This window comes from Canis lupus, chromosome 16, assembly GCF_048164855.1.
Source record: "Canis lupus baileyi chromosome 16, mCanLup2.hap1, whole genome shotgun sequence".
NCBI classification, from domain to species: Eukaryota; Metazoa; Chordata; class Mammalia; order Carnivora; family Canidae; genus Canis; species Canis lupus.
This window is the reverse complement of record NC_132853.1, coordinates 5,868,017-5,894,278: the sequence shown is the minus strand read 5'-3', so window position 1 is coordinate 5,894,278 and position 26,262 is coordinate 5,868,017. Positions and strand designations below refer to the sequence as shown.

Sequence of the window (26,262 nt, the reverse complement as noted above, 5' to 3'; positions counted from 1 at the left end):
ATGTGAGCAGGGGAGGAACAAAGGGAGAGGGGCCAGCAGACACTCTGTGCTCAGTGTGGACCCTAAGGTGGAGTTCCATCTCACAAACCTGAGATCATGACCTGAGTGGAAATCAAGAGGCACAACTGACTGAACCACCCAGGAGCCCCACCACTTATCCTTAAATACATCCCCTAATTCCTTAGTCCAGTGGGAAGTCCTTAAAGGGGAGGGGCGGGGCAGTTTTCAGGGTCTAGTCCTTGGGATTAAAAATGAAATTTTCATCTGAGAAGTACTTGGCAGAGTATAAAGTGCATCCTTTTGGGGAACCTAGGTAAGTTAAAGCTCTACCTCCCCCATGGCTATTATATTCAGGAGGCAGTGTGGGGCAGAAGTGATGGGCATGGGCATTGGCATCCAACACATATGGATCACCTTCTCAGCTGGAAGTTCAAAGTCTCCACTTTTTCTTATATATAAAAATGAGAACATACTATAAGATTGAGTTAGCATTTGACATATTTATTATTGTAGTTTATAAGGTCACTGACCACAAAGTACATGCAAAATCTAGACATGAAGATTCTTCCTGATTATGTCCACAGGGCTTATCTTGATAAATGTGTGTTGAATGAATGACAGGGAGAGTGAATTGGAGGCTCTGACTTGATCCACACCAGGATCCATCAATATAAACATGATCATTTCCACATCATCTGCTGAGGTTATATGTAATGTGGACAAAGGAGAGTTTAGAAGATGGTAAAAAAAAAAAAAAAAAAAAAAAAAAAAAAAAAAGATGGTGCTTGTGGCCAGCTCCGCAGCTCTCCTCAGCCCAGCCTGGTCACAACCATGAAGCCAGGGCGGCACTCCACCTAGACCCTGGGCCTGGCCTGAGGGGGAGATGGGAGGGGACATAGCAGTAACAAGATTGTCCTTAAGTTGCTTTCAGTCTAGTTGGACACAGAGAGACTAGTGGAGATTAGATCATTAAATGGTTTGCCCCCCAAGTGCTCTCCATATGTGTAGTGGATATGCACTATACATTATTATGACTTGGCTTCTTTGCTTTTCAGTCAAGGACATCTGGGTTATACTCCTAGCCCCACCTGAGGCACTGGGCAAATCACTTCTTATGGCCTTGGTGTCCTCATTTTTTTTTTTTTTAAGATTTTATTTTAAAGCAATCCCTAAACCAAATGTGGGGTTCAAACTCAACCCCAGGATCAAGAGTCCCATGCCCTACAGACTGAGCCAGCCAGGCGCCCCTTCCCATGTCCTTATTATAGAATGGGAATACAGTCATCATGGTCCCTGCCTCCTAGAGCTTGGTACAGACTCAACGAGATGATGTGGGTCAAGCTCTCAGCACAGGGCGGGCACATCAAAGGCCCTCAGCTCCTGTAACTGTTCAACTCCAAGAGGGCAGGGATATAGCTGTCTCTTATCACTGTGGAATCCCCAGTGTTTGGCCAACACTCAGAGGTATTTGTGAAATAACTGGAGACTAGTGGGCCTGTGCATCAGGATTCATGGACAGGGGAGGGCCATGTGGTGGGAAATGGGATGGGAAAGGCCTTTGTGTGATAAGCTGAGGAATTTATCCTGGGGGCAGGAGGAGCCCCTGGGGGTTCCTAAGGGCAGGAGCTGGGTACTATCATTTGTGGGGCAGGCTGAGCTTAGGCTGACCTCATACTGGGTTCCTTTCCACTGACATGACCCCTATCTGCCTTGCATTAGGGAATTAACATCAGTTCTTAAACCTCCAGACTTGCCAGATAAGAGACCAACATTTGGACTCACTTGAAGGCACTAAAGATCCCCAGGGGACTGAAGTGGTTTGGCCCCTGGCACGCAGTGGACACTTATCCCATAGATACTTGGTTACATTGGCATTAGGACCTCTGAACTATAAAAGTCCTCTCACTCTGGGTGTGTGCAAAATAAATACCTCTGGCTTCATTGTGTACATGGTGACTTCAGAGGCCTCAAAGGGCCTTCCTGGCAAATGACAGCTTCTACTTCCTTTTTTTTTTTTTTTTAACAGCTTCTCCTTCTAATGCTTACTTTGTGCAAAACCACTACACGTGCATAACGTCCCTGCTGTAGGATAGGTAGGTACTCTCCCCATTTTACAGCCTTCCCAGAGGCTCAAAGGGGTGACAGTACTGCAAGGGTAGAGTGCTGGTCAGTGGCAGGTCCAGGTCTCTCTGTCCTCAGACCCTGTAACTCCAAATGTTGCTCTGAAGCCAGCTACATATGGCTTTTTTTTTTTTAATTTTTATTTATTTATGATAGTCACAGAGAGAGAGAGAGAGGCGCAGAGACACAGGCAGAGGGAGAAGCAGGCTCCATGCACCGGGAGCCCGATGTGGGATTCGATCCCGGGTCTCCAGGATCGCGCCCTGGGCCAAAGGCAGGCGCCAAACCGCTGTGCCACCCAGGGATCCCTACATATGGCTTTTATCAGGCCTAGGGAAGGGAGCTTTCTCTGAGCTATCAGGAGAGGATTCAAGACCCGTGCATCACAGAACAAGCTCCACCACAGCCCAGCTATGTGACTTGAGGATGCTCCCCAATCTTGATACCCTCATGAAGTGAGGTTGTCGTGGGGTTCTCTGCTTCGGCCTTAGCATTCGTTCTTTCAACTAATGGAGCAGCAAGCCTCTACTATGTGCCAAGCACCGTTCCCATGAGTGAGGGAAAAGAAGAGGTACTTGCTCTTCTGGGGCTGACACAGACCTCATAAATAAATGAACAAATAATTTAATTTCAGAGTGATAAATTCCAGAAAGAAAATAAGGTGACATGGTGCAGCAAGGGGGAGGGCACTTCTTCAAGTGGGTGGCCAGGGAAGGCCTCTCCAAGGAGATGCCTTCACATTTGAGCACAAATGTGAGTGACAAGTATTTGACCACGTGACGACCTGGGGACAGAATGCTATTCCTAAAGACATGAAGAAGGACAACATAGTTTATTGAGATGAAGAATGGAAGTTTCTAGGTAGAAGTTGGCAAAGCTATGGGCTGTGTTAAGAACTAAGGAAGTGGTAGCTATTGCCAGTATAACTTTTTTTCCAATCATGACTTGGTGGCAAAAATGCCACCCCAAGGGCTGGAGACCAGACTCCATTCCCAGCTAATCATGATCCCCAATGCCCATCTCTCCAATGCTGTAAAGGCTCAGGATTATTCAGGCACAAAGTGGCTGAGGCAGGTGAACTCTCTACCTGGTCAGAGACCTTTTCCCCTCAAACTTGGCACTGTTGACTTTTACTGACATGGGGGACATGGGGGTAGGGGTTCCTGGACTCTGGAAAGCTGTGGAAATCTGACAGATCTGGAAAGGTGGTCCATACTGCAAAGATGAATTAGGTCTGGAAAGCTCACCCCAACCCCCTCCTCTTTCTGCAGAAATTCAAAGAGCTCAGGACAAGGCTTCCTTTCCTTCCCAAGGCCCTGGTTCTGAGGTAGGCCTCCAGCCTCCCACCTCCATCCCTGAGGGCCCTGGACTGGGATGTCGTTGGCACAAGGAAGGCAGAGGCACTGGTGTGGCAGTGGGGCAGGTTTCAGACATCCCCTGGTTCGAGTCCCAGCTCTGCTCCCATTGCCTTGTTAGTAAAATACAAGTAATAATACATCTTTCTTTGGGTTGTTGGAGGCATCAATGCAATAATGCATCTCAATGGCTTAGGCACATAGTACAGCTATAAACTATAGCCCTTATTATCGATAGAGAAACTGAGGCATAGGAAACACAACCATAAAGTCTTGTGGCCTGTGTTCTGGTTACTTCAGGCAATTCCTTGCCCATCTCTGGCCCTTAGTTGTCCTACCCACATAATGAGGAGCTGGCCTCTCAAAACTAAATGCTCTGCCATATTTAATTTTTTTAAAGATTTTATTTATTTATTCATAGAGACAGAGAGAGAGAGAGGCAGAGAAACAGGCAGAGGGAGAAGCAGGCTCCATGCAGAGAGCCCGACCTGGGACTCGATCCAGGGTCTCCAGGATCACACCCTGGGCTGCAGGCGGCGCTAAACCACTGTGCCACCGGGGCTGCCCTAATTTTTTTTTTTTTTTTTAAAGATTTTATTTATTTGAGATTGTGGAGGGAAAGGAAGAGAGAAACAAACTCCACTGAGCAAGGAGCCAGATGCGGGACTCAATCACAGGACCCTGAGAATGTGACCTGAGCCAAAGGCAGACACTTAACCAACTGAGCCACCCAGGTGCCCCAAGGCTCTGCCATCTTCAGAGTGTTTCTGGTTTTAAATCCCAAGACAGGGCCAGCCACTCTTGCAATGATACTTTAACCCTACCTGTCCCCACTCCTTGGCCCCGACCCAAAGAAAATGCCTGGGTGAGACTCCAAAATGAACCAGCTGCCTCACTGCTGCCTTTTCACCTGTGAACACAATAGAGATAATTTCTTTCTGTCCCTGAGGCCCTTTCTCTGAAGCCCTTCTTCTGAACATCACCTCATGAAATGCTCACAGTAACCCTAGGAAGTGGGTGTGGGTTCTGTTCCCTTTTTACCCATGATGAAATAGGCTGAGAGAGGGGGACAAACTTGCCCTAAGTCCCTCTGCTGAAAAACAACGGAGGAATTAGGAACTTGAATCCCAGTGTGTCTGACTTCAGACCATAGGAAAGAGGATAAGCAGCTAAAGCTTAGGCTGGAGGGGATGTCTGCCCTTCGTGCTCAGAGGCCCAAGGCTGCCAGAGCCACGGACAGCCCTGGGCAAAGGCAGGAGAAGCTGACACTTGGGCTGATGGCAGACTTTATTCAGACAGTAGAGACTCACTTGCCTCTTCTCAGGTCTTTGGAACTGGTATAGCCCTTACTCCTGAAGGACACCGGACTAGCACCCAGAAAACCCTGGTTGGCAGGGAGGGGTCCAGAACAGGGGTAGTGGGCCTGAGATACCCCAACACCAGGCTGGATTACTGATTCTCGCTCACATCTGGTTGGCTTTGGGTGGCTCCTGGCTCTCCTGGGAGCCCCACTGCACTGTCTGCTCCCTCCCAGGGGGTCCTCAAAGCCACTTGGCAGTGGTTATGACAAATTATGACAAATGATGTCCAAGGGTCAGTGCTGAAAGAAAAGGAACAAAGGTAATGGTGAGAGAATCCTTTGCCCCAGGGGAAGTGGGGGTGGTGGGGTGGGCAGTGGCTCAGGGCCTAGGCCAGGCCCCTGACATGCACATGGGGGCATCTGTGATGCCCAGCTCCTCCCGGAGAGCTCTCAGGGGCTGCTCCCAGCGCCGCTCGTAGTACAGGTTGAGGACACATGGCGCTCTGTGCCCATTCTGAACTGCCCACGGGATCAGCTCTGAAATCAGCACTTGCAGACTCCTGCAAGACAGCAGAAGATAAAGAAGATATAAGGTCCCAGGGCCAGGCACGCTCTGCACCCAGAAACTGGTGTGCATTTTCCCAGTTAGTCCTCACTACCCTTAAAAAGAAAGGAGTTACTATTCCCATTAGCAGATGAGGAAACTGAAACTCAGGGAGGTTAAGATTTTGTGCCCAGAGCCACACAGTTTGAATACGCTAAAGCCCAAATCGTAATCAAAGGCTACCTAACTCCAGAAACTAACACTGGGGTGCCACCCAACCCTCTCAATTCCATGGGGGAACTCCCAACACTGAGGCCTGCCCCAAGAGACCCTAGAGTCCTATGAAACACCCAGGCTTCATTCATTGCCCTGGGGACACTGCGCCGGGCCAGTTTCACCCTTCTGCTCCATTATTTCTACCCTGGCTTTCTGGAGAACCACTGGGGCTACTCAGGAAGGCTGCATGCTTGTCCCATTTCCTGGAGCCTGGCTCCTCTGAGCCTTCCCTCAACCCCTTGCCACTAGAGAACTTACTGGGCACTGAGCCGGATTGGTCCAAAGAGAGCACCCAGGATGCACATGGGCAGGTGGGTCTGGACAGCCTCAAACCACTTCACAGTGATCTCCCCTGGGGGGGCAAGAATAGGGTGGGAGGTGAGAAGGGCCCAGGAGGAGAGCCATGGTGCTCCTGGCAGAGCAGAACAAAGCATCTGTGCCTCCTTGATCTCTATCGAGGTTAGCTGTGGCCAGTCCTGGCCCATGTGGGGATGTGAAGCACCTGGCTTGGGATGAAGGGGAGGGCATGAAAAAGAGCACAAGGAGGTAAGGGCTGGGAAGGAAGCTTGGGATCTGAATATAGAGGACTCCAAATTTGAGGCTATCAAGTCCAGGGCGGTTCCTGCAGGCCTCAGGGAGTTGTGGCCGGTTTCAGAGCCTGCAGCCCTGGTGTTTGGGTGCTGCTACATCAGCTTAGGAAACACAGAGGTAGTGGGATGGAGAGGGGATGTGTGGCACAGATGCTACCAAGATGTTCAGAAAGCAGAAAATGAGGCACTGAGCTGCCCCATCCCACCCAGCCCCACTCTCAAGGCAGCTGGGGCTAGCACTCACCGAGGAGGTTGGTGGGCATCCCCAGCAAGGTGTGGAGTATGTCGTGAACCTCCCGGTACCGCTGAATCACATATGCTAGCTCTTCGTCGTCCACGAATCGGGTGGGTGCTCGGGTATCTGGGGAGACCCTCTAACAACCATGAGCCTCCCCTAGATCTCTTCCCAACTGTTCCCAAGGCCAAACTGGCCAGCATCTCTTTGATTGTCAACCACTCCCACCAGACTCATAACCACCAAAAATCTCTGGGGACTGTTTCTGTCTACTCCTGCCCACAGGGAAGTCCTCAGGCAGGGAATAGAGGCACTGACACCCCTATGGCCTACCCCAACTCACACACAGTGTCAAAGCCTGTTGGAATTTATGGCAAAGAAGCTCCTGGTGGTTGGGGAAGTGATAATTGTTTAAGGGGTAAGAGTTTGGGAACCCTGGGTGGCGCAGCGGTGTAGCGCCTGCCTTTGGCCCAGGGCGTGATCCTGGAGACTCGGGATCGAATCCCACGTCGGGCTCCCGGTGCATGGAGCCTGCTTCTCCCTCTGCCTATGTCTCTGCCTCTCTCTCTCTCTCTCTCTCTCTCTCTGTGACTATCATAAATAAATAAAAATTAAAAAAAAAAGGGGTAAGAGTTTGTTTTAAAAGGTGGAAAAGCTCTGGAGGTTGGTTTCACAACAGTGTGGATATATTTAACACCACTGAATTGTCCACTTAGAAATGGTTAAGATGAGGGACACCTGGGTGGCTCAGTGGTTGAGCGTCTGCCTTTGGCTCAGGGTGTGATCCTGGAGTCCTGGGATCAAGTCCCATATCGGGCTCCATGCATAGAGCCTGCTTCTCCCTCTGCCTGTGTCTTTGACTCTCTGTGTCTCTCATGAATAAATCAATAAAATCTTAAAAAAAAAAAAAGAAAGAAAGAAGAAAAGAAAAGAAAAGAAAGAAATGGTTAAGATGATAATTCTTTTTTTTTTTTTAAAGTAAACTCTACCCCCAACATAGGGCTAGAACTCACAACCCTGAGATTAAGAGTCACACACTTTCAACTGGGCCACCCAGACACCCCCGAGAGGGCAATTCTTATGTTATTTTACCTTTTTTTTTTTTAAGATTTTATTTATTTATTTATGATAGACACACACTGAGAGAGAGACACAGGTAAAGGGATAAGGAGGCTCCATGCAGGGAGCCTGATGCAGGACTTGATCCCGGGACACTGGGATCATGCCCTGAGCTAAAGGCAGACTTTCAACCGCTGAGCCACCCAGGTGTCCCACCTTATGTTTTTTTTAACCACAATTAGAAATAAAATGGGGAGAAAAAGAAAAAAATGAAGCTTCCAAGGCCCAATACTTTCTTTTTTAAAGATTTAATTTGGCGGTGGGGGGTGTGCCTGGGTGGCTCAGTTGGTTAACTGTGCCTTCCGCTCAGGGCATGATGTCAGAGTTCTGGGATTGAGCCCTGTGTTGGGCTCCCTGCTCATGGGGAAACCTGCTTCTCCTTCTCCCTCTCCCCCTCCCACTGTGCGTTCTCTCTCTCTCTCTCTCTCTCTCTCTCTCTCTCTCTCTCGTGCACATGCAGGGGAGGGGCAGAGGGAGAGTCCCAAGCAGACTCTGCTGAGTGTAGAACCCAACTTGGGGCTCAATCTCATGACCCTGAGATCACAACCTGAGCCAAAAACAAGAGTTGGATGCTTAACTGACTGTACCACACAGATGCCCCTAATTTTTTTGTTTTTTAAGTAATCTCGGGACGCCTGGGTGGTTCAACGGTTGAGCGTCTGCCTTTGGCTCAGGGCATGATCCCGGGGTTCAGGTATCAAGTCCTTCATTGGGCTCTCTACATGGAGCCTGCTTCTCTCTCTGCCTATGTCTCTGCCTCTCTGTGTGTGACCCTCATGAATAAATAAATAAATAATCTTAAAAAAAAAAAAACAATCTCTATACCTAGCGTGGGGCTAGAACTCATAACCTCAAGATCAAGAGTCATGTGTTCCACTGACTGAGCCCACCAGGCACCCCAGCCCCCATCCTTCACATGAGCTGCTCTCTGCCTAGGGTGCTCTCCCCCACCAGCCACAGCTTCACATGCGCAATTTCTACCTGTCCTTTATGATTCACCTAAGTGTCCCCCCTGCAGGGAGGCTGTTGACTGATCAGGTCCACACTACAACCTCTTGTAGCATCCTATACCTTGTATTGTGATGTGTAGTACCACGTGCCTCTCTTCTAGACCTGAACTTTCCAGTATGGCAGCCATGCACTGCGTGTGGCTACCAAGCCTTGAAATGTGACAGTTCCAACTTAGATGTATTATAGGTATAAAATACACACTTGGTTTCAAAGACTTGGTGAGAAGAAAACAATGTGAAATTTCAGTAATTTAGAAATACTACCTGTTGAAATGATAATATTTTGGGAACATTGGGTTAAATACAATATGCTATTAAAATTCCACCTGTTTCTTTTTGCTTTTGCTGGAGTGGCTAGCAGCAGATTGGAAGTCACCTGGCTTGTGTTCTCTTTCTGTGATTGGTGCTGTAGTGACCTCTCAGCTGCACATGGCTGCTGGCTGCTTTGCTCACTGTTGTATCTCCAGGGCCTGGATGAATTCACGTCTCATGAATACCTGACTAAAAGGCCAGCTCCTGGTGCTTTCCTGGCCCCAGGCAGAGGTGAGAACTGACTCCCTCTGATTCACCCTGCCTGAGTCCTCAGTAGTACTCATGAAGAATGGGAGCAGCCTAGTGTTCCTGTTCCCAGAGCAGGGGCTCAGCCTATCCAGAGGCCAAAGGATTTGATGTCTTCATTGCTTTGGGGCTGCTGGCTCAGTGCCTTAGTCTGTGTCTGGGATCTCACAGGGGCCCGGTTCCTAACTTCTTCCTAGGAGTTCTACAAGCCGTATAAAGCAGAGGGTGATCACAGTGATAGCAATTATATTTATTCAGTACGTACTATGAGCCAGCACTGTATGAGTTTCTTTACATGTATCATCATAGTGCATCCTCACAACCATCTGGGGGTAGGTGCTCTATGAGCCTCAGGTAATGGTAAGAAAAATGAGGTTCAGAGAAGTTATGTAACTTGCCCAATATCAGCTAATCAAGTAGCTGAATCAGGACTTGAAACAAAGTCTACTAGATTTCAAAGCCAGTAGCATTAATATCCATAAGCCATGTCACTGCCCTGGAAGATAAACATTAGGTCCCCTTACCTCAGATAAGGAATATGAGGCTCAGAGAGGTCAAATGATTTGCCCAGGGCCATAAAGCTGGGAAGAGAGGTAGGATTCTAATTCAGGCTACTTTTTTTTTTTTTTTTTAAGATTTTATTTATTTATTCATGAGAGACAGAGAGAGAGGCAGAGACATAGGCAGAGAGAGAAGCAGGCTCCATGCAGGGAGCCCAATGTGGGACTTGATCCCAGGACTCCAGGATCACACCCTGGGCCAAAGGCAGGTGCTCAATTGCTGAGCCACCCAGGCATCCCTAGTACAGGCTACTCTTAACTCCAGAGCCAATGCCCATAATCTCGATGCCATGAGATGACCATGCCCCTTACCAATGACAGCCTCAGGGAGGGTAGCCTCACCTTGAACTTTGATCTAAATCTCTTCTGGAACAAAGGTGTTCCTTCACATTCTGTGGGCTGTTGGTTTCAGTGCTCTAAAGTGTCACAATCTCTAGGGCTATTATCACAACTAGGGCTGAGACTGGGCAGGGTGCCCAGGGAGGCCCTGGCAGTCCCATCCTCTCCACAGCAACAAGATGAAAGGCACTGGGGACTTTAAGGTGATCCCTCCCTGAGTGGCATTTGGGGAAGGCCACCCTGGTGGGTTTCCCACTGATGAAGTAAATTGCTTCCTGGTGAAATATGAGATGGTAGAAAATGGGGCAGGAACAAGTGTCAGGAGAGTATGTGGAGCAGATTATCATCTCAGGGACAATAACCTTCTAGAGCAGTAGTTTCTCAGCTGTCCACCACGGGATATTTGCAATATCTGCAGAGATTTATGGCTGTCATAACTTAGCGGGGGTGCTAACTGGCATCTATGTATACAGGCCAAGGATCCTGCTAAACATCCTGGAAAGCACGGGGTAGCTCCTACAAAAAAAGAGTTATCTGTTCCTGGGGCACCTGAATGGCTCAGTTGGTCAAGTATCTGCCTTCAGCTCAGGTCATAATCTCAGGGTACTGGGATCAAGCCCCACATTGGGCTCCCTGTTCAGCAGGGAGTCTGCTTCTCCCTCTCCCTTTCCCCTCAACTTGTGCTCTCTCAAATAAAAAGAAAAAAAAAATCATCTGGCCACAAAAGTCAATTGTGGTGAGGCTGAGAAGCCTAGTTCTAGAGCAACCTGCTAGAGCACCACTTGACAGAGGTGCTTTGATGGGATGTGTATACACTAGGATGCAGTGGTTGGAACAAGGAAGGTGACCCAGATCCTAAGGTCTTTTTATTGATCAGGTCATGTTACTATCCTTTTTTTTTTTTTTTAAGACTTTATTTATTCGAGAGAGAGAGAGAGAGAGAGAGAGAGAGAGAGAGGCAGAGACACAGACAAAGGGAGAAGCAGGTGTCATGCAGGGAGCCTGACACAGGACTCCACCCGGGTCTCCAGGATCACACCCTGGACTGAAGGCAGCGCTAAACCGCTGAGCCACCCAGGCTGCCCCTCATGTTACTATCCTACTTGAAACCCTTAATGTAAAAAAAAAAAAAAGAAAAGAAAAGAAAAAAAGAAACCCTTAATGTTTTCCTATTGCTCCTGTTGTAAAATGCAGACTTCTTCCTGTGGCTGGAAGGGTCTGGGCCAGTTCTCCCACCTGCTGGCTGCCTCTCCTCTACTCAATTCCTAGATGGCCACTTCAGCAAATTTTACTTTCTTTTTTTTATTTTAAAGATTTTATTTATTCATTCATTCATTCATTCATTCATTCATTCATGAAAGACACAGAGAAAGAGGCAGAGACATAAGCAGAAGGAGAAGCAGGCTCCCTGTGGGAAGCCCGATGTGGGACTTGATCCCAGGACCCCAGGATCACAACCTGAGCCAAAGGTAGGTGTTCAACACTGAGCTGCACAGATGCCCCAGTTTTCCTTTTCTTAAACACATTGGACCTTGCACTTGCCAATGCCTCTGCTCCTCCTATCTTTCCTCAGGGCTGGCTCCTCCTCATCCAGGTCTCTTCAGAAGGCCTCCTGTGACCTCCCTGTCAGAAGTGGCCACCTCCAACCCCACCTCCTTGTCCTCTCTAATGATGTTGTTCTTACAGCACCGCCAGCTAGAATGGAAACTCCACAAAGGCAGGCTCTTTGCTGGTTTCATTCACTGTATCTCAATTACTGAGAACAGTGTTGTACATTCCAGATAGTCAATAAATATTTGACCTGAATTTTTATATGAAATTTCTTCTTCTTCTTAACCTACTCATTTTCTTCCCCAAACCAGAATATTAGCACCCACAAGAGCAGGACTTTGTACACTGTCTAGTTCACCATTATATCCCCAGCACCTGGGGTAATGGATGGCACACAGCAGATCTTGAACAAATGAATGAGTTCCACAGCAGTTGGGACTCTCCCTACAAGGTCCTGTCCTCCCTGCATGGGGCAGAGAGTGCCACAACTTGTCATACCCTGGGGGAAGCCCTATCTCTAGAACAGGGGGACATGATACAACAGTTAAGAGCATGATCAAGGAGCGCCTGGCTGGTTCAGTTGGTGGAGCATGCAACTTTTGATCTTGGGGTTATGAGTTCAAGTCCCACATTGGGTATAGACAGACTTAATAATAAAATCTTAAAAAAAAAAAAGCATGATCTGAATATGAATACTGCCTCCATTCATACTGGCTATATGAAATCATCAAGTTGCTTAAGTGCTCTGAGCCTTGATTTCTTCATCTATTAGAGAGGATAATAATAGGACCTACTTGACAGGATGGGTCAAGGATGAACTCTCCTGTTGGGAGGGTTTGGCAAGATCAGGTATGAGCCTGGCATCTGACATCTAATAAGTGACTTTTAAATACTGGCCAGTATTATCACTCAGAGTTCCTGGCCCATTTGCCCATCTCATAGAACACGACAAAGCCTTGGCATAGGAGACAAAAAGCACACCTGCCCACAGTGGCCACACAGGACTCCTCTTTCCTCAGGACGTCACTCCCATGCCCTTCTCTGCCTTTCCTAGTGATTGCCACATGTGCAGAAGCTGGAAACTCACATTCACATCCAGGAAACGGAGATACTCTTGGCCAAGGGAGCCCTCAGGCAGACTACGGAGCTTGTCCAGGTCAAGGGTGGACAGTGAGATCCGGGGCCGCTTTCTGCGAGGCAGAAGGCAGGACTTAGGTACTGAGAGAGCAGAAGCAAAGGCAGGTGAGAGGTCCAGCTAGGGCAAAGGTGTGAGAGGTGAAGGGGCAGAGAATAGGGCCACAAATCCGACTTTAGCACCTGCTTCTGGCCAGGACGGTGGCAGGGACTGAGGAGCCTACCAATAGCTAAGGTCATGGTTCCTGCCTGCAGTGGCATAATATAGGAAGCAAGCCTCAGGTGTGATCAGTATACTCACAAAGAACATTGCAGGGGTGGGGGTTAGAGCTAGCCTGTTACGGGAGCTTAGGGAAGGCAGAGGGCCCTGTGGCGGGAACTGGGCTGATGCCACCACATTGCACTACCTGCTGGTCATCATAATATGTATGTGAATGGCACCTATGGAGTTGGGCAGTGCCCAGCATGTGCAACCCTCCATGGCCAGGGCATCAAGAAGAGTTCCCTAGAGAAACACAATGCAACTCCAAAGGGATCAGGATCCTCAGAGTGTCTCCAATTCCCCAGGCACAGTTGGGACCTACTGTAGGATCTCGGCACCCTCTGGATCCTTCCTCATCTGGTCCCTGAGGAACTTCAGGGCATAGTATCCTGTGGTCTCCCCTAGGACTGCGACCATGTCTGAAAGGAAAGAAATGGGGACAAATGAAGGATATGATCTCAGGTAGGTTACTGGACCTGTCTCCTACATGATAAGCTACAATACTATCTATCTCTTAGTTATGAGGATTCATGTTATACATTTAGCAAATCACCCGGCACACAGGAAGCATTCAATATATGTACCTATAGCATTATCATTGTTATTAATCTAATAGGCTGAGGTGGCTCTGATTAGCACAGTGCTCTAAAGAGTTTATAAATCACTTTTACACCCATTATTGCAACAGAATATCATGCCTCCATTGATTACAAGCTTCGGCATCAAAATGTTAGGTTTGGGTTCAGTTGCAATCACCATCTAAGTGAACTTGTAGAAATGCTTCACATTTCCAAGCCTCAGGCTCCTAATTTATGAAATGTGGAGAACACCATTCTTACAGGGTTAATGTGAAAAATCAAGAACACTACACATATAAAACATTTAGTGCAGTGAGCAACCAGCATTAAGTGCTCAGTGAGCGCTCAGTAAGCTGAGCAATCAGTATTAACATTTCTATTAGTAGGAGTAATAGTACTTTCCAGACTTAGAACCCTAAGATGTTCTAGTCATACATCCAGCCAACATTTATTGAGCATCTACTATGTGCCAGGCACATTGTAAAATACTGATGATATAGTAGAACAGGGCAGTCAGGGTGTCTGCCCTCATAAGCTTTAATTTTTAGTGGGATGTTATAATTTGGTGTATATTATACCAAACTCTGCAAATCATCTATTTACTCCACAGGTTCTTTCTTTCTTTTAAGATTTGGTTTGAGGGCACCTGGGTGGCTCAGTGGTTGAGGGTCTGTCTGCCTTTGGCTCAAGTTGTGATCTTGGGATCCCGGCATCGAGTCCTGCATCGGGCTCCCCATAGGGAGCCTGCTCTTCCCTCTGCCTGTGTCTCTGCCTCTCATGAACAAGACAGAGGAGGGGGGGGGGGGTAGGTGCAGAGGGAGAGAAACAAGCAGACTCCCAGCTGAGCAGGGACCCCCACGTGGGGCTCGATTCCAGGACCCCGGGATCATGACCTAAGCCGAAGGCAGACGCTTAACGGACTGAGGCACCCAGGCGCCCCTAGTCCGCAGGTCCTCAAGGTGGCTGGATGACAGACTCTTCTGGTAGTTTATTTCCCTCCCCGAGCTCGGGATGATTTGGCTGGAGCTCAGGGTGGGACCCAAGCAGCTGCATTGTTGTGAACCTTGCGCGTGATGATGGGATGCAGCCAGGTTTGGGAACCCGGACCCAGTTTCCTCTCCGGTTACCACCAGGGGACGGGCAGAGAGAGGTCAGCACCTGCCAGGCTCCCCCCCGCAAGGGTGCGTGCCGACCTCCCGCTGTCCTGCAGGAGCGCCGGCGCGGGCGGCCTTACCGTGCCGGTACGGGTTATAGAGAGCCATTCCGGCCGAGCCGGCAGCCAGCAGCGCCTTCTGCAGCGGGGAGGTGGGGAGGTGGCCCGGGTAGAGCAGGCCGGCGCCATGGCGCGCGCCTCGGAGCCACACATCTGCGGGGAAAGACGAAGGCGGTGGTCAGAGGAGCCTGGCTCGCCAGGCTTCCCTCCCGCCTCCTCACTTGCCTGCAGCTGGCCCTCGGCGGCCGCCGAGCGCGCGGAGAGGGCGTAGGGCCGAGCGCAGCAGCGTCGCCATTGGCAGCAGGCCCCCGCCGGCCGCGGGAGAGTGAGCGCGGAGGGCGGACGCCGCGAACCTCTCCGGCCGCGGAGCTCCAGGAACGGCCTTTGAAGGAGAAAAATCGTAGCACGGGCAGAAGGCCTAATCGCTAGGTATGAGAGGGAAACCCAGGCGACCTGTCTATCACCTGCTTCCACCGAAGCAAAACTCTCCCCATTTCCCTTCACTTCCGGCAAGGGTCCCCAGGTGAGCCCCGCTAGCTTGGGGTTCAGCGCCGGACCCCAATTCTCTCTCCCCTGCGCGTTTTCCCGGAGGCCAATAAGACGTGAACCTCTTCCGGCTGCGAAACATGGCGGCGCTCATGCTCCGGACCTCATTTAGGGTGGGACCGTACGGCACTTCCGTTCAAGAGCAGCTGTTCCGCCAGCCAGCGCCGCGGGCTTTGAGCATGGGGTCCTGCGCCCTGGCGCGGCTGCAGGGGCTCTTCGCGGTCTACAAACCCCCGGGGCTAAAGTGGAAGCACCTGCGGGACACCGTGGAGCTGCAGCTTCTGAAGGGTGAGTGCCTGGAACCAGACCCACGATCCCGCTCCGCCGCTTCTCCCGGGAGTCCACCTCCGCCTCTCATCCTTCCGGCAAAGTGAAGTCATGTGACCCAGGCTCCTGGGCAGAGCTTATTCTGCACACCGTTACTCCTCACATTCCCCTGCGTTCAGATGGCCAAATAGTGTCCATTATCCTAAGTCGTAGAGTCGGAATTTGAACCCAGGCCTGTCTCTGAGCTGCTATCCTATACGTCGTGGGTTTTGTCTTCTACGTCTGCACACCTCCCCGTCCCCCCCCCCCCAGGTGTTTGGACAGAATTGACCTCATGCCCTTTACCTTTGTGTACTCAGGTGTCAATGCTGGGAAGCCTCCTGCCCCTGAACAGCGTGTTCGTTTCCTGCTAGGACCCGTAGGAAGCGATGAAGAGAAGGAGCTTACCCTCACAGCCACCAGTGTGCCCACCCTCACCAACCATCCCCTGGGTAAGGGGGCCTGGGTGTCACCTCCCAGGCAGTCTCTGCGCAGAATCCGTGTCCCAGTCGGTACTCAGACTCCCGTCCCAGATCCCTTGATGGGCCGCAGTGGGGATGAAGTATTTGACCAGGAGTCGCCAAATTTTCCTGGAAAGGTCCAGATAGCAAATGCTTTAGGTTTTGCAGGCCCAGTTCTGCCATTGCAGTGCAGAGAACCTGTAGGTAGTATGGAATGCAATGAACCTGACTGTGTTCCAATAAAGCTTTAGTTATGGAAAGTGACATTTGAGTTTCATATACTTTTCCTATGTCACAAAATATTATTCTCTTGATTCTTTTGGAACCACTGAAATATGAAAAAAAAATTTAACTCATGGGCTTAAAAAAACAGGCTTGAGGATTTGGCCTGTGGACTGTAGTTTTCTGACACCTTTTAACTATTCTGGGACTCCAGTTGGGAGATGAGACCTTCAGGTAGAAGTCCTAAGGCAGATGTTTTGGGTTCTTGGGAAAGGGTGATTTTTTTTTTCATTAAATATTTAATTTATTTATTCACGAGAGACACACACAGAGAGGCAGAGACATAGGCAGAGGGAGAGGCAGGCTCCCTGCGGGGAACAGGATGTCTGACTCTATCTGAGGACCCCCAGGATCATGACCTAAGCCAAAGGCAGACAGCCATTAAGCCACCCAGGTGCCCTGAAAGAGTGATTTTTTTTTTTTTTTTTTAGTCAACAAAGCTACCCAAGAATGGAACTAGTGATAATGAGTTCTTTGTCACTAGACAGTATTAGGAAGACTGATAGACTTGATCAGAAACCACTAAAACCCCTTTGGCAGTGATATTTAGTGACTTTACAGTGTAGCAATAACAAGTATGTACTGAGGATCTCTTCTATATTAGATACTGTGTTAAGCTCTCGCCAAGTACCATTTCATTAAATTTTCACCACAACCCTGTGAAGTGAGTCCTGTTCTCATTTCACAAATGCTCAATGTTGACATTAAGTAACCTAGCCTATATTCAGTAGGCTCTTAACCATCCTGTATCCTTCCCCTAAGTACCTCTTGTTCTGTAGAAGTGTATGTGCTTCTGGCTCATTCCTTCATGCAGTTTTTTTTTTTTTTTAACAGCATTATTGAGATATACACAAAAACACACATTTTTATTTTTTTATTTTTAAAACCCACATTTTTAAAAAAAGATTTTATTCATTTATTTGAGAGAGAGCACATGTGCATGTGTGGAGCCCAAAGCAGGGCTCAATCCCAGGACCTTGAGATCATGACTCCAGGTGAAACTAAGAGTCAGGTGCTCAACTAAGCCACCCAGCCCGCCCCCACATGTTTTACTGTATATATTTTTAATGAGTTATTCATTCTTTCAGTAGTTACTTTCTGAGCACCTAGTGAATTCTGGGCTCTGGGGGTAGAACTAGGGACCCAGGCCCCACCTTCAGGAACTTACCACCTCCATTTTCTTACCGGAGTGGCAGACTCTTCTGCCACAGCTGAGTAGGAAAGTTGAGTCCCAGTGTTAAGTCCAGTCCAGTCAAAACCTCTCACAGGGGGAATGATGATAGGGAGATTAACAAGCCCTTTTTCTGGGCCCAGGGAGCTGAGGAAATGGTTCTGGGCCTCAGATTCCATGGTAGGAAGCAAGAGTCCAACCTGATCCTGGTTTGGGGTCCATGAGGCTACGTCCTAGGAATGAAGCAATTGTGCAGGCTGAAATCATCCTGGAGGCTGGATTCATTGAGGAAAGGGACCTTGTTTGTTTCTTTCTAGTCTGCGGACCAGCATTCACCAGCCTGAAGGTTGGTGTGGGACACCGTCTGGATGCCCAGGCGTCTGGGGTGCTTGGTAAGTGATGTAGTGAGCCTAGGGTGCAGTGATACAGGCTTGGGGGAAGACTGGGGAGCAACGATGAACCCAGGCCACTTCCATCCTGACAGCCGTTTCCCACTGCTGTCCTCCTTCGCTGATTCCTGCCCCAAGTCTGATCAGCTGGTGGAATGGGGGGAATGTCCTAATTGCCCACTTTGTGCATATGTTTTCATTAGATAGATAGTTTATGATTTTATGAAGAAAAGAAGGCTCCAGGAGCTTAGCTGACTTGTTCGGTGTTATGTGGCTGGTGAATGACCCTGGTCCAGGGAGCAAAAGCTTTCACTTGTGTGGGGTAGCCAAGAGCATGACTCTGGCCCTACTGGCCAGGATCTGAATGTCTTTGGAGCTGGACACACAAAGCCCTGAGTCATGAACCATCTGTGTCCCCAGGGCAGGCGGTGGCCACATCCTCCATGCGCGGTAGTCACAATCCCCTTGTCTCATTTCCTGGGCACAGGCAGGGAGACATGATCTCATGCTCCCTCTCCCTGTCCTCCCTCTCCAGGAGTGAATGGAGGGTCATTCTCTGCTTTCTTCAGAGGGAGAAACAGGCAGGAATGGCCACAGTGCCCCTTTATCGGGCCCTTCCTTTGTTCTGACTTCTTTCTGTGCATTGCCTCAATCTTCAAAACAGCCACAGGGATCAGAAGTATTTTGTATCCCCATTTTACTGATGGGGGAGCTTGAGGCCCAAGGAGGCTATTGGACAAGCTTAGAGCCACCCCAGATTTGAGTGTAGGTCTATGTGACTGGGCCAGTGGTCTCTTTCTTTTGAGTGCATCAGAAAGAACCCCCTGGGGCGCTCACGAAGTATCCGAGGCCCCTCCCCTCCATGAGTCAGAGTCAGTACAAATGGGTGGGCCCAGAAACCTGCATTTTTTGTAACATCAGAGGCGGAAGTATTCTGGTGGTGGTTGTAGGACTTGGAGATCTCAGGGAAATGGGGAGGGGGAACTAGGTGTGAGATCAGCCTGGGTGTCTTCCAGTACTCGGCGTGGGACATGGACGCAGGCTCCTCACCAGCATGTACAATGCTCACCTCACCAAGGTATGGGGGCGCTGGGGACAGCTCATTTAGCCCTTGGTCCTTTCCCTGGGGGTCACTGGTGAGAGTCAAGCTGAGAGGACTCCGTGGGGGAACACCTAGGCCATTAGCCAGTGTTGTTTCATGGCCATGTGCTGGGGGAGACTGTGTGAATAGCATGGTAATAACTTCCAGCTTTCTTTACTGCGTACCAGCCACTGTGCACTGAGCATTGCACGTGGACTCCTTGTAGATGCCTCACAACCCACCTTCCAGATGAGACCACTGAGGCACAGAGAAGGGATATCATTTGCCCAGAGTTGTGCAGCCTGTAAGGAATGGAGCTGTGATTTGAACCTGGATCTGTCTGACACCAGAGCCTGATCATGATGCCACTCCTCTCTCCCCCCAAGACTGAGAAGTGGCTGTCACCATCCACGCATCAGGGAGCTTGCATCTGGGCTGGGGCCATAGGGTCTGGTACCATGAGTGGGGACAGAGGTGCTGCATTAGAGAGCCTCCATTTCTAGTGGTTAAGAGCACAGATTCTGGAGCAAGTTGGCTTTATTTATTTTTAATTGTTTTTTCTTTTTTTAAAGATTTTATTTATTTATTCATGAGAGACAGAGAGAGAGAGAGGCAGAGGGAGAAGCGGGCTCCATGCAGGGAGCGCGACATGGGACTCGATCCCAGGTCTCCAGGATCAGGCCCTGGACTGAAGGCGGCACTAAACCGCTGAGCCACCTGGGCTGCCCGCCAGTTGGCTTTAGTTTGAAACAATTCCCTGTCCTGCCAGCTGTAGGTCCCTGTGTGGATTATTTAGCATCTGGGTTCCTCCATTTCCTCATCTGTAAAATGGGAGAGATGATAGTACCTCCTGTATAGGGTTACTCTGAAGATTGTTAGCTAACTCCATGCAACATACTTAGCACAGTCACTGGCACATGGTAAATGCTCAATAAATTACTGCTGTTGCCATCATCTCTTCCTTGTGGCAGAGGCCATTAGCTGCACAGATCATATTTGGAGGCTGGAGAAAAGTCAACAGGGTGCACTGGGAGGAGTTGTCAGGCTAGAGAGGAGATCAGAGGCATGGGGCGGTTGTGGTAGGGCTGTCACTGCCCTTTGTGGGCAAGTGCCTGCTGTCATAGGGAAGTCTGGTGCCCTTCCCTGGGAGCGCAGTAGGGTGGCTGGGTGGGGGCTGAGTGCCTGGCTCCCTAACGGGAGACCGGAGGACCCTGCCCCACCTGCAGACTGTCTAGCAGGTTATGGGGGAGGGGGTGTAAGGTGACACACCTCCCTTCTCAGTGCTGAGGGAGAGCAGTGACACTAACCACATCTTCCCTTTCCTATCCCCATAGGATTACACAATACGTGGCCTCCTGGGCAAAGCCACAGATGACTTCTGTGAGGATGGGCAGCTGGTGGAGAAGTCAACATATGGTGAGAGCCCACAGGAGCCTAGGGCAATGGGAGTAGCTATGATTGCCTTTGCATTTGCTCTCCCTTGATTCCTTACCCCTACACAGGCCACACAGCCCTCAGTGACTTTAGCACAGTAAGTTTGAGCTGGCTACTGGAGGGCTTTGGGCATGTCACTCTGTCTTCCAGGTACAAATGCCCTGTGCTTCCCCTGTGCCTCCCCACCTAGCATAAATGTCACCTCAGGGAAGCTCCTCTCACCCACAGATGAATTACATGGACTCTCAGAACAGTAATCAACTAATGCTTAGTAATTTTTTTTTTTTTAATTTACTTCTTTGAGAGAGAGAGAGAGAGCGAGCGAGCCACGCTGCATGGGGAGGGGCAGAGGCAGAGGGGGAGAATTTCAAGCCAACTCTTGTTGAGCGTGGAGCCTGATTCAGGGCTCAATCCCACAACTCCAAGATTGTGACCTGAACCAAAATCAACAGTCCAATGCTCAACCAACTGAGCCACCTAGGCACCCCATGATTAGTGATTATTTAATATCTGTCTTCCCACCACACTGTCATGAGAGCAAGGACCATGTCATTCCACTCCTGTAGTTCCATACAGTGCAGAGCCTGGGACATGGAAGTGCTTGTTGGTTGGGTAGAAAGATGGAAAGGTGGATGGGTGGGTGGGTAAGTGGGTGGATGTATAGTTGGATGGCTTATTCTTCACTTCTTACTCTATGTTCTAACACTTTCTATAAGATCTATTACATTTTCTTATTTGACTTATGTTTTGGGGCACTGACCATGTTCCAGGCTCTTGGAGAGGGGAGATACAATGAATCGGATGGCGTCCCTAATTTCAGTGAACTCAATCTAGCAGGGAGAGCAAACACACACCTCTGCATCTTCTGGAGAGGATTGTAAATGTGGCAGAATAACACTATATATCTGTACATGTGGGTGTGTCGGCATACAAAACATGTCTAAAGACAGTTACCAAGTTGACACTTCTGGTAGGGAGGAAGCCAGAATTTGGAGGAGGGGCGATGCTTGTTAATGCTGATTTAAATTTCCTTCTTTCTTCCTTTTTTTTTTTTTTTTTAAGATTTATTTATTTATTTATTTATTTATTTATTTATTTATTTTATTTCAACAAGAGTGCATGCACATGTGTGCAGGGAGAAGGGGCAGAGGGAGAAGATATTAAGTAGGCTCCGCGCTGAGTGCAGAGCCCAATGGAGGGCTGGGTCCCATGACCCTGAGGTCATGACCTGAGCTGAAATCAAGAGTCAGATGCTGTGGCACCTGTGTGGCTCAGTGGTTGAGCATCTACCTTTGACTCAAGTCATGATCCTGGGGTCCTGGGATCAAATCCCGCATTGGGCTTCCCACAGGGAACCTGCTTCTCCCTCTGCCTATGTCTCTACCTCTGTGTCTCATAAATAATAAAATCTTAAAAAAAAAAAAAAAAAAAGGTCAGATGCTTCACGCACTGAGCTACCCAGGTGCCCCCTAATCTAAATTTCTTAAGAAGAGTACTTACATAGATCCTCTTCCTCTGCCACTTCCTCCTGTGTGTGTGTGTGTATACATGCTCTTTCTCTCTCTCAAATAAATATAATAAGTCTTTAAAAAATAAATTTCTAGGGCAGCCCTGGTGGCGCAGTGGTTTAGCGCCGCCTGCAGCCCAGGGCGTGGTCCTGGGGAGTCTGGATCCAGTCCCACGTCAGGCTCCCTACTTCTCCCTCTGCCTGTGTCTCTGTCTCTCTCTCTCTCTGTCTCTATGAATAAATAAATAAAATCTTTTAAAAAAAATTTCTTGGGGATCCCTGGGTGGCTCAGTGGTTTAGTGCCTGCCTTTGGCCCAGGGTGTGATCCTGGAGTCCCAGGATCAAGTCCCACATCAGGCTGCATGGAGCCTGCTTCTCCCTCTGCCTGTGTCTCTGCCTCTCCTTCTCTCTCTGTGACTATCATAAATAAATAAAAATTAAAAAAAATAAAAAAAAAAATTGGGGCTCAAGGGACTTGGCTTAGAATATTGGAGAAGTCAGGGCACCTGGGTGGCTTAGTGGTTGAGCATCTGCCTTCAGCTCAGGGCGTGATCCTGGGCTCAGGGATCGAGTCCCACTTTGGGTTCCCTGAAAGGAGTCTGCTTCTTTCTCTGCCTATGTCTCTGCCTCTCTCTCTCTGTCTCTCATGAATAAATAAATAAAATAAAATATTTTTAAAAAATATATATTGGATAAGTCTTATGATGGCTTTGAGTTTCCAAAAGAAACTTGTTGGGCAGCCCGGGTGGTTCAGCAGTTTAGTGCCGCCTTTGGCCCAGGGTGTGATCCTGGAGACCCGAGATCGAGTCCCACGTCAGGCTCCCTGCATGGAGGCTGCTTCTCCCTCTGCCTGTGTCTCTGCCTTCCTCTGTCTGTCTATCTGTCTCTCTCTCTGTCTCTCATGGATAAATAAATAATCTTAGAAAAAGAAACTTGTTAACTTGGAGTCTGTGAGCCCCTTAATAATGTCCTCACAAAGTTAAGTTCAGGCATAACTTTCTGAGAAGAGGTCCTGGCTTTTGTAAGATTCTCAAAGGACTCTCCCCCCCCCCCCTCCCTAAATGGGAACTCTGGGACTCCTCTGACTTCCAAGGATAGAGCTGGGTTGAAGGAAGGGAATTTGCCAGTTTGTTGCGGCCCTTCCTCAGCAGGTGCTTGTGTGCTGACTGTCCCCTGGCTTTTCCAGACCATGTGACTAGAGAGAAGCTGGACCGAATCCTGGCCCTGATCCAGGGCTCCCATCAGAAGGCCCTGGTGATGTAAGTGGGGCCCAATCCACACTTTCCTGAAAGGGGCCCTTGAGGAGGTGCAGCAAGAGTGAGAAGTGCCTGCTGGGCTCCATGTAGGCTCTGCCCATCCTGGGGCAGATTCCATGGATCTTTTTAGAGCCTAAAAGCAGACATGAACCACTTCTACCTTTCACAGCCCACAGAAGTGTTTCTTTGTGCCAGACCAGCCCCTGGGGAGACCAGGGGGGAGCAAGAAGCCCCCGCTAGCGTCAGTGGGAGCATATGATTTAGTGGAGAGGAAAGCCAGGAACCCACATCCCAGGACATAGAGGCAGGGTGTAGCAGCAGGCAGTATGTGCGTGGAAGCTGGGGGAACTACGCAGAGGAGGGCAGAGCCTGCTTTGAGGGATTGGAGGGGACAGAGAAGAAGGGGGCTGGAGGAACAGGAAAGATGGAAGGCTCTTTATGAGTGGGTCAGGGCCAGGGGTAAACAGGCCCAGCTCCCCATCCCACACCAACCCCCTTCTGACCCCCAGGTACTCCAACCTGGACTTGCAGACCCAAGAGGCCTATGATATGGCTGTGAGAGGCTTAATCCGGCCCATGGATAAGTCCCCGATGCTGGTAACGGGCATCCGATGCCTCTACTTTGCACCTCCGGAATTCCTCATGGGTAAGTTGCCCCAGGAAGTTGGAGCAGTGTGGGGCTCCTGGGTTTGGGGAGTCACTGTGGAGTGCCCTTGCAGAGGCCAGCACATGCTAGCCCTGACTTCTGCTGGGTAATGCACCAGGGTCCACCTTCCTTCTCAGCCCTGGACTGGACTCGGCCCATCACATGGCACCCAGATCAAATGCTGTCCTGTTTGCTGCCAAGTCACCCTTTGAAGCTAGACCTCAGTGAGCAAGTTATACTTAACTGTTCATTTCCAGAGCCTCCAAGTGTTTCAAGTTGCAGTGGGCTGCAGTGGGCATCCTCACCACCACCACCCCCAGTCCCACCCAGCTCAGCCCCTCCCTCCTTTCTTCTCTGTCTTAGTTACTTGAGTATTGACCAGGACTCTCCCAATAATAAGCACCTTATGTACCTTGTATCTTAAATTCTTCACAACCTCCCATTTTACAGCTGAGCATAGCAGGTCTTAGACCCGGGCAACCTTCTGGGAGTTAACCTGCCCAGAAAGCAAACTCTGATTCTGCAGTTCTGGGTGGGGCCCAAAATTCTGCACGTATGATAAACTTTCAGGGTTGGCCCTTGGGCTACACTTTGAATAGCAAAGCCTAAGGTTATCACACAGCCAAGAGGTATCATGGGTGTGGATTTGGATCAGAAGATACCAGAGGTTGTGCTCCCAACCTTCAGATCTCTTGTTGTGTGTCCCTGGCAGAGGTGCAGTGCATGCATGAGACACAGAAGCAGCTGAGAAGGCTGGTGCATGAGATCGGCCTGGAGCTGAAGACCACTGCTGTCTGCTCCCAAGTACGGCGTACACGTGATGGCTTTTTCACTCTGGACGATGCCCTCCTGAGGACCCAGTGGGACTTACACAGCATCCAGGATGCCATCCAGGCTGCTGCTCCCCGGGTGGCAGCGCAGCTGGAGAAGAGCTTGAGGCCAGGGCATCCAGCAGCTTCCATGTCCAGGCCGGCTCTGGGACTCCAGAGGGCCTAGCTCTGGCTCAGGGCTAGAGAGCTGTTCAGGGCATTGAAAGGCCAGGTGGCTGGCAGGGCAGTGAATGGATAAGATAAGAATTATTGGCAAGCTGGAATTGATAACTGTGCAGAAAGCAAGAGTAGGGGAAACTTTTCTACATATGACATAGAACTCTGAAGTTGTAAGAAAAAAGATCCAACAGATTTGACCCAATTGGGGTCAAAGGAAAAATTTCTTTATGGAGGAAAAGATGATAAACAAATGGTAAGACAGGTAAAAATATGTATGATATGTTTAAGAATGACTATCCAAGGGCACCTGGGTGGCTCAGTCAGTTAAGTGTTTGCCTTTGGCTCAGGTCATGATCTCAGGGTTCTGAGATTGAGCCTGCATGGGGCTCCCTGCTCAGCGGGGAGACTGCTTCTTCCTCTTCTCCTCCCCCCACCCCCGCTCATGTGTGCGCTCACTCTCAAATAAATAAATAAAATCTTTCTTAGAAAAAGAATGAGAATCTGTAATATATAAAGAGCTCTTATAAAACAGTAAGAAAATTGGGCAAATGACATGAATTTGTGTGTGTGTGTGTGTGTGTGTGTGTGTGTGTAAATTCAAATGGCCAATAAACCAGAACTGATGCTTACCCTCTCTAATAATAAAAGACATACAGTAGAAAATCATACGATTTTTCCTGCCTTTCTAAACAATTAATAAAATATCCAGTATGGGTGATGATATGAGAAAATGGGCAACCTGTGCTATTGGTAGGAAGGTGTACAACTTTGTAACCTTTCAGGAATAACTTGGTAGTATGTGTCAAAATTAAAAATACTCTGACTCAGTAGTTACAGTTTCAGGAATCTCTTCTGGCATAAGTTGCAGACAGTTACAGGTACTTAGATTCTCATAGCTGCAATGTAATAGTAACAAATAGGAAACGTCATTACCATCCATCAGTAAAGGACTGGTTAAGTAAACAGGGCATACAGAGTCAAAGACTCTATCCTAGGGGAGCCTGGCTGGCTCAGTCTGTAGAGCATACAACTCTTGATCTTGGGGTTGTAAATTGGGTGTAGGAATTACTTAAATAAAAACGTTCTTTTCCGGCAGCCCTGGTGGCTCAGCGGTTTAGCGCCACTTTGAGCCCAGGGCGTGATCCTGGAGACCCGGGATGGACTCCCACGTCGGGCTCTCTGCTTGGAGCCTGCTTCTCCCTCTGCCTGTGTCTCTGCCTCTCCCTCTCTCCTTGTGTCTCTCATGAATGAATAAAATCTATAAAAAGAAAAGACAAACAGAAAAAAGGAAAGTTCTTTTCCAATACTCAGGAAAATTATCAAAAACCAATTATTTTTTCTGCCAATTTGATTTTCCTAGGCTTTGGACATCTTGATCCCTTGTGGATGGTTTTGTTTTGTTTTGTTTTGTTTTGTTTTGTTTGTTTGGGCCTGACTCTATCCACGTGG

The 26,262-nt window shown here is 49.1% G+C and overlaps 2 protein-coding genes across 2 annotated transcripts; one reads left to right on the top strand and one right to left on the bottom strand.

Moving 5' to 3' along the window:
• Positions 1-3,860: 3,860 nt before the first annotated feature.
• COQ4 (coenzyme Q4) lies at positions 3,861-15,343 on the bottom strand. Its single transcript, XM_072778143.1, has 7 exons — positions 14,971-15,343; positions 14,767-14,898; positions 13,277-13,373; positions 12,646-12,748; positions 6,431-6,560; positions 5,855-5,948; positions 3,861-5,336 (listed from the first exon to the last, which is right to left on the bottom strand). Exons 1-7 carry the CDS (start codon positions 15,038-15,040, stop codon positions 5,156-5,158), a joined length of 807 nt encoding a protein of 268 aa, XP_072634244.1. The 5' UTR covers positions 15,041-15,343; the 3' UTR covers positions 3,861-5,155.
• TRUB2 (TruB pseudouridine synthase family member 2) lies at positions 15,049-25,307 on the top strand. The gene is made up of 9 exons (XM_072778142.1): positions 15,049-15,174; positions 15,404-15,579; positions 15,918-16,049; positions 17,829-17,903; positions 18,917-18,978; positions 20,316-20,397; positions 23,109-23,181; positions 23,688-23,824; positions 24,537-25,307. The coding sequence occupies exons 2-9, from the start codon at positions 15,471-15,473 to the stop codon at positions 24,818-24,820; spliced, it is 954 nt and encodes a 317-aa protein (XP_072634243.1). The 5' UTR covers positions 15,049-15,174; positions 15,404-15,470; the 3' UTR covers positions 24,821-25,307.
• Positions 25,308-26,262: the final 955 nt, after the last annotated feature.

Coding starts and splice junctions, on each gene's coding strand:
- COQ4 (XM_072778143.1), bottom strand. CDS start 15,040: ATGGCGACGCTGCTGCGCTCGGCCCTACGCCCTCTCCGCGCGCTCGGC. Junction 12,749..13,276: donor GAGGGTGCCGAGATCCTACA/GTAGGTCCCAAC, acceptor TCTGCCTCGCAG/AAAGCGGCCCCGGATCTCAC. Junction 5,949..6,430: donor GATGCCCACCAACCTCCTCG/GTGAGTGCTAGC, acceptor TTGCCCCCCCAG/GGGAGATCACTGTGAAGTGG.
- TRUB2 (XM_072778142.1), top strand. CDS start 15,471: ATGGGGTCCTGCGCCCTGGCGCGGCTGCAGGGGCTCTTCGCGGTCTAC. Junction 17,904..18,916: donor CCAGGCGTCTGGGGTGCTTG/GTAAGTGATGTA, acceptor GGTGTCTTCCAG/TACTCGGCGTGGGACATGGA. Junction 23,182..23,687: donor CATCAGAAGGCCCTGGTGAT/GTAAGTGGGGCC, acceptor TCTGACCCCCAG/GTACTCCAACCTGGACTTGC.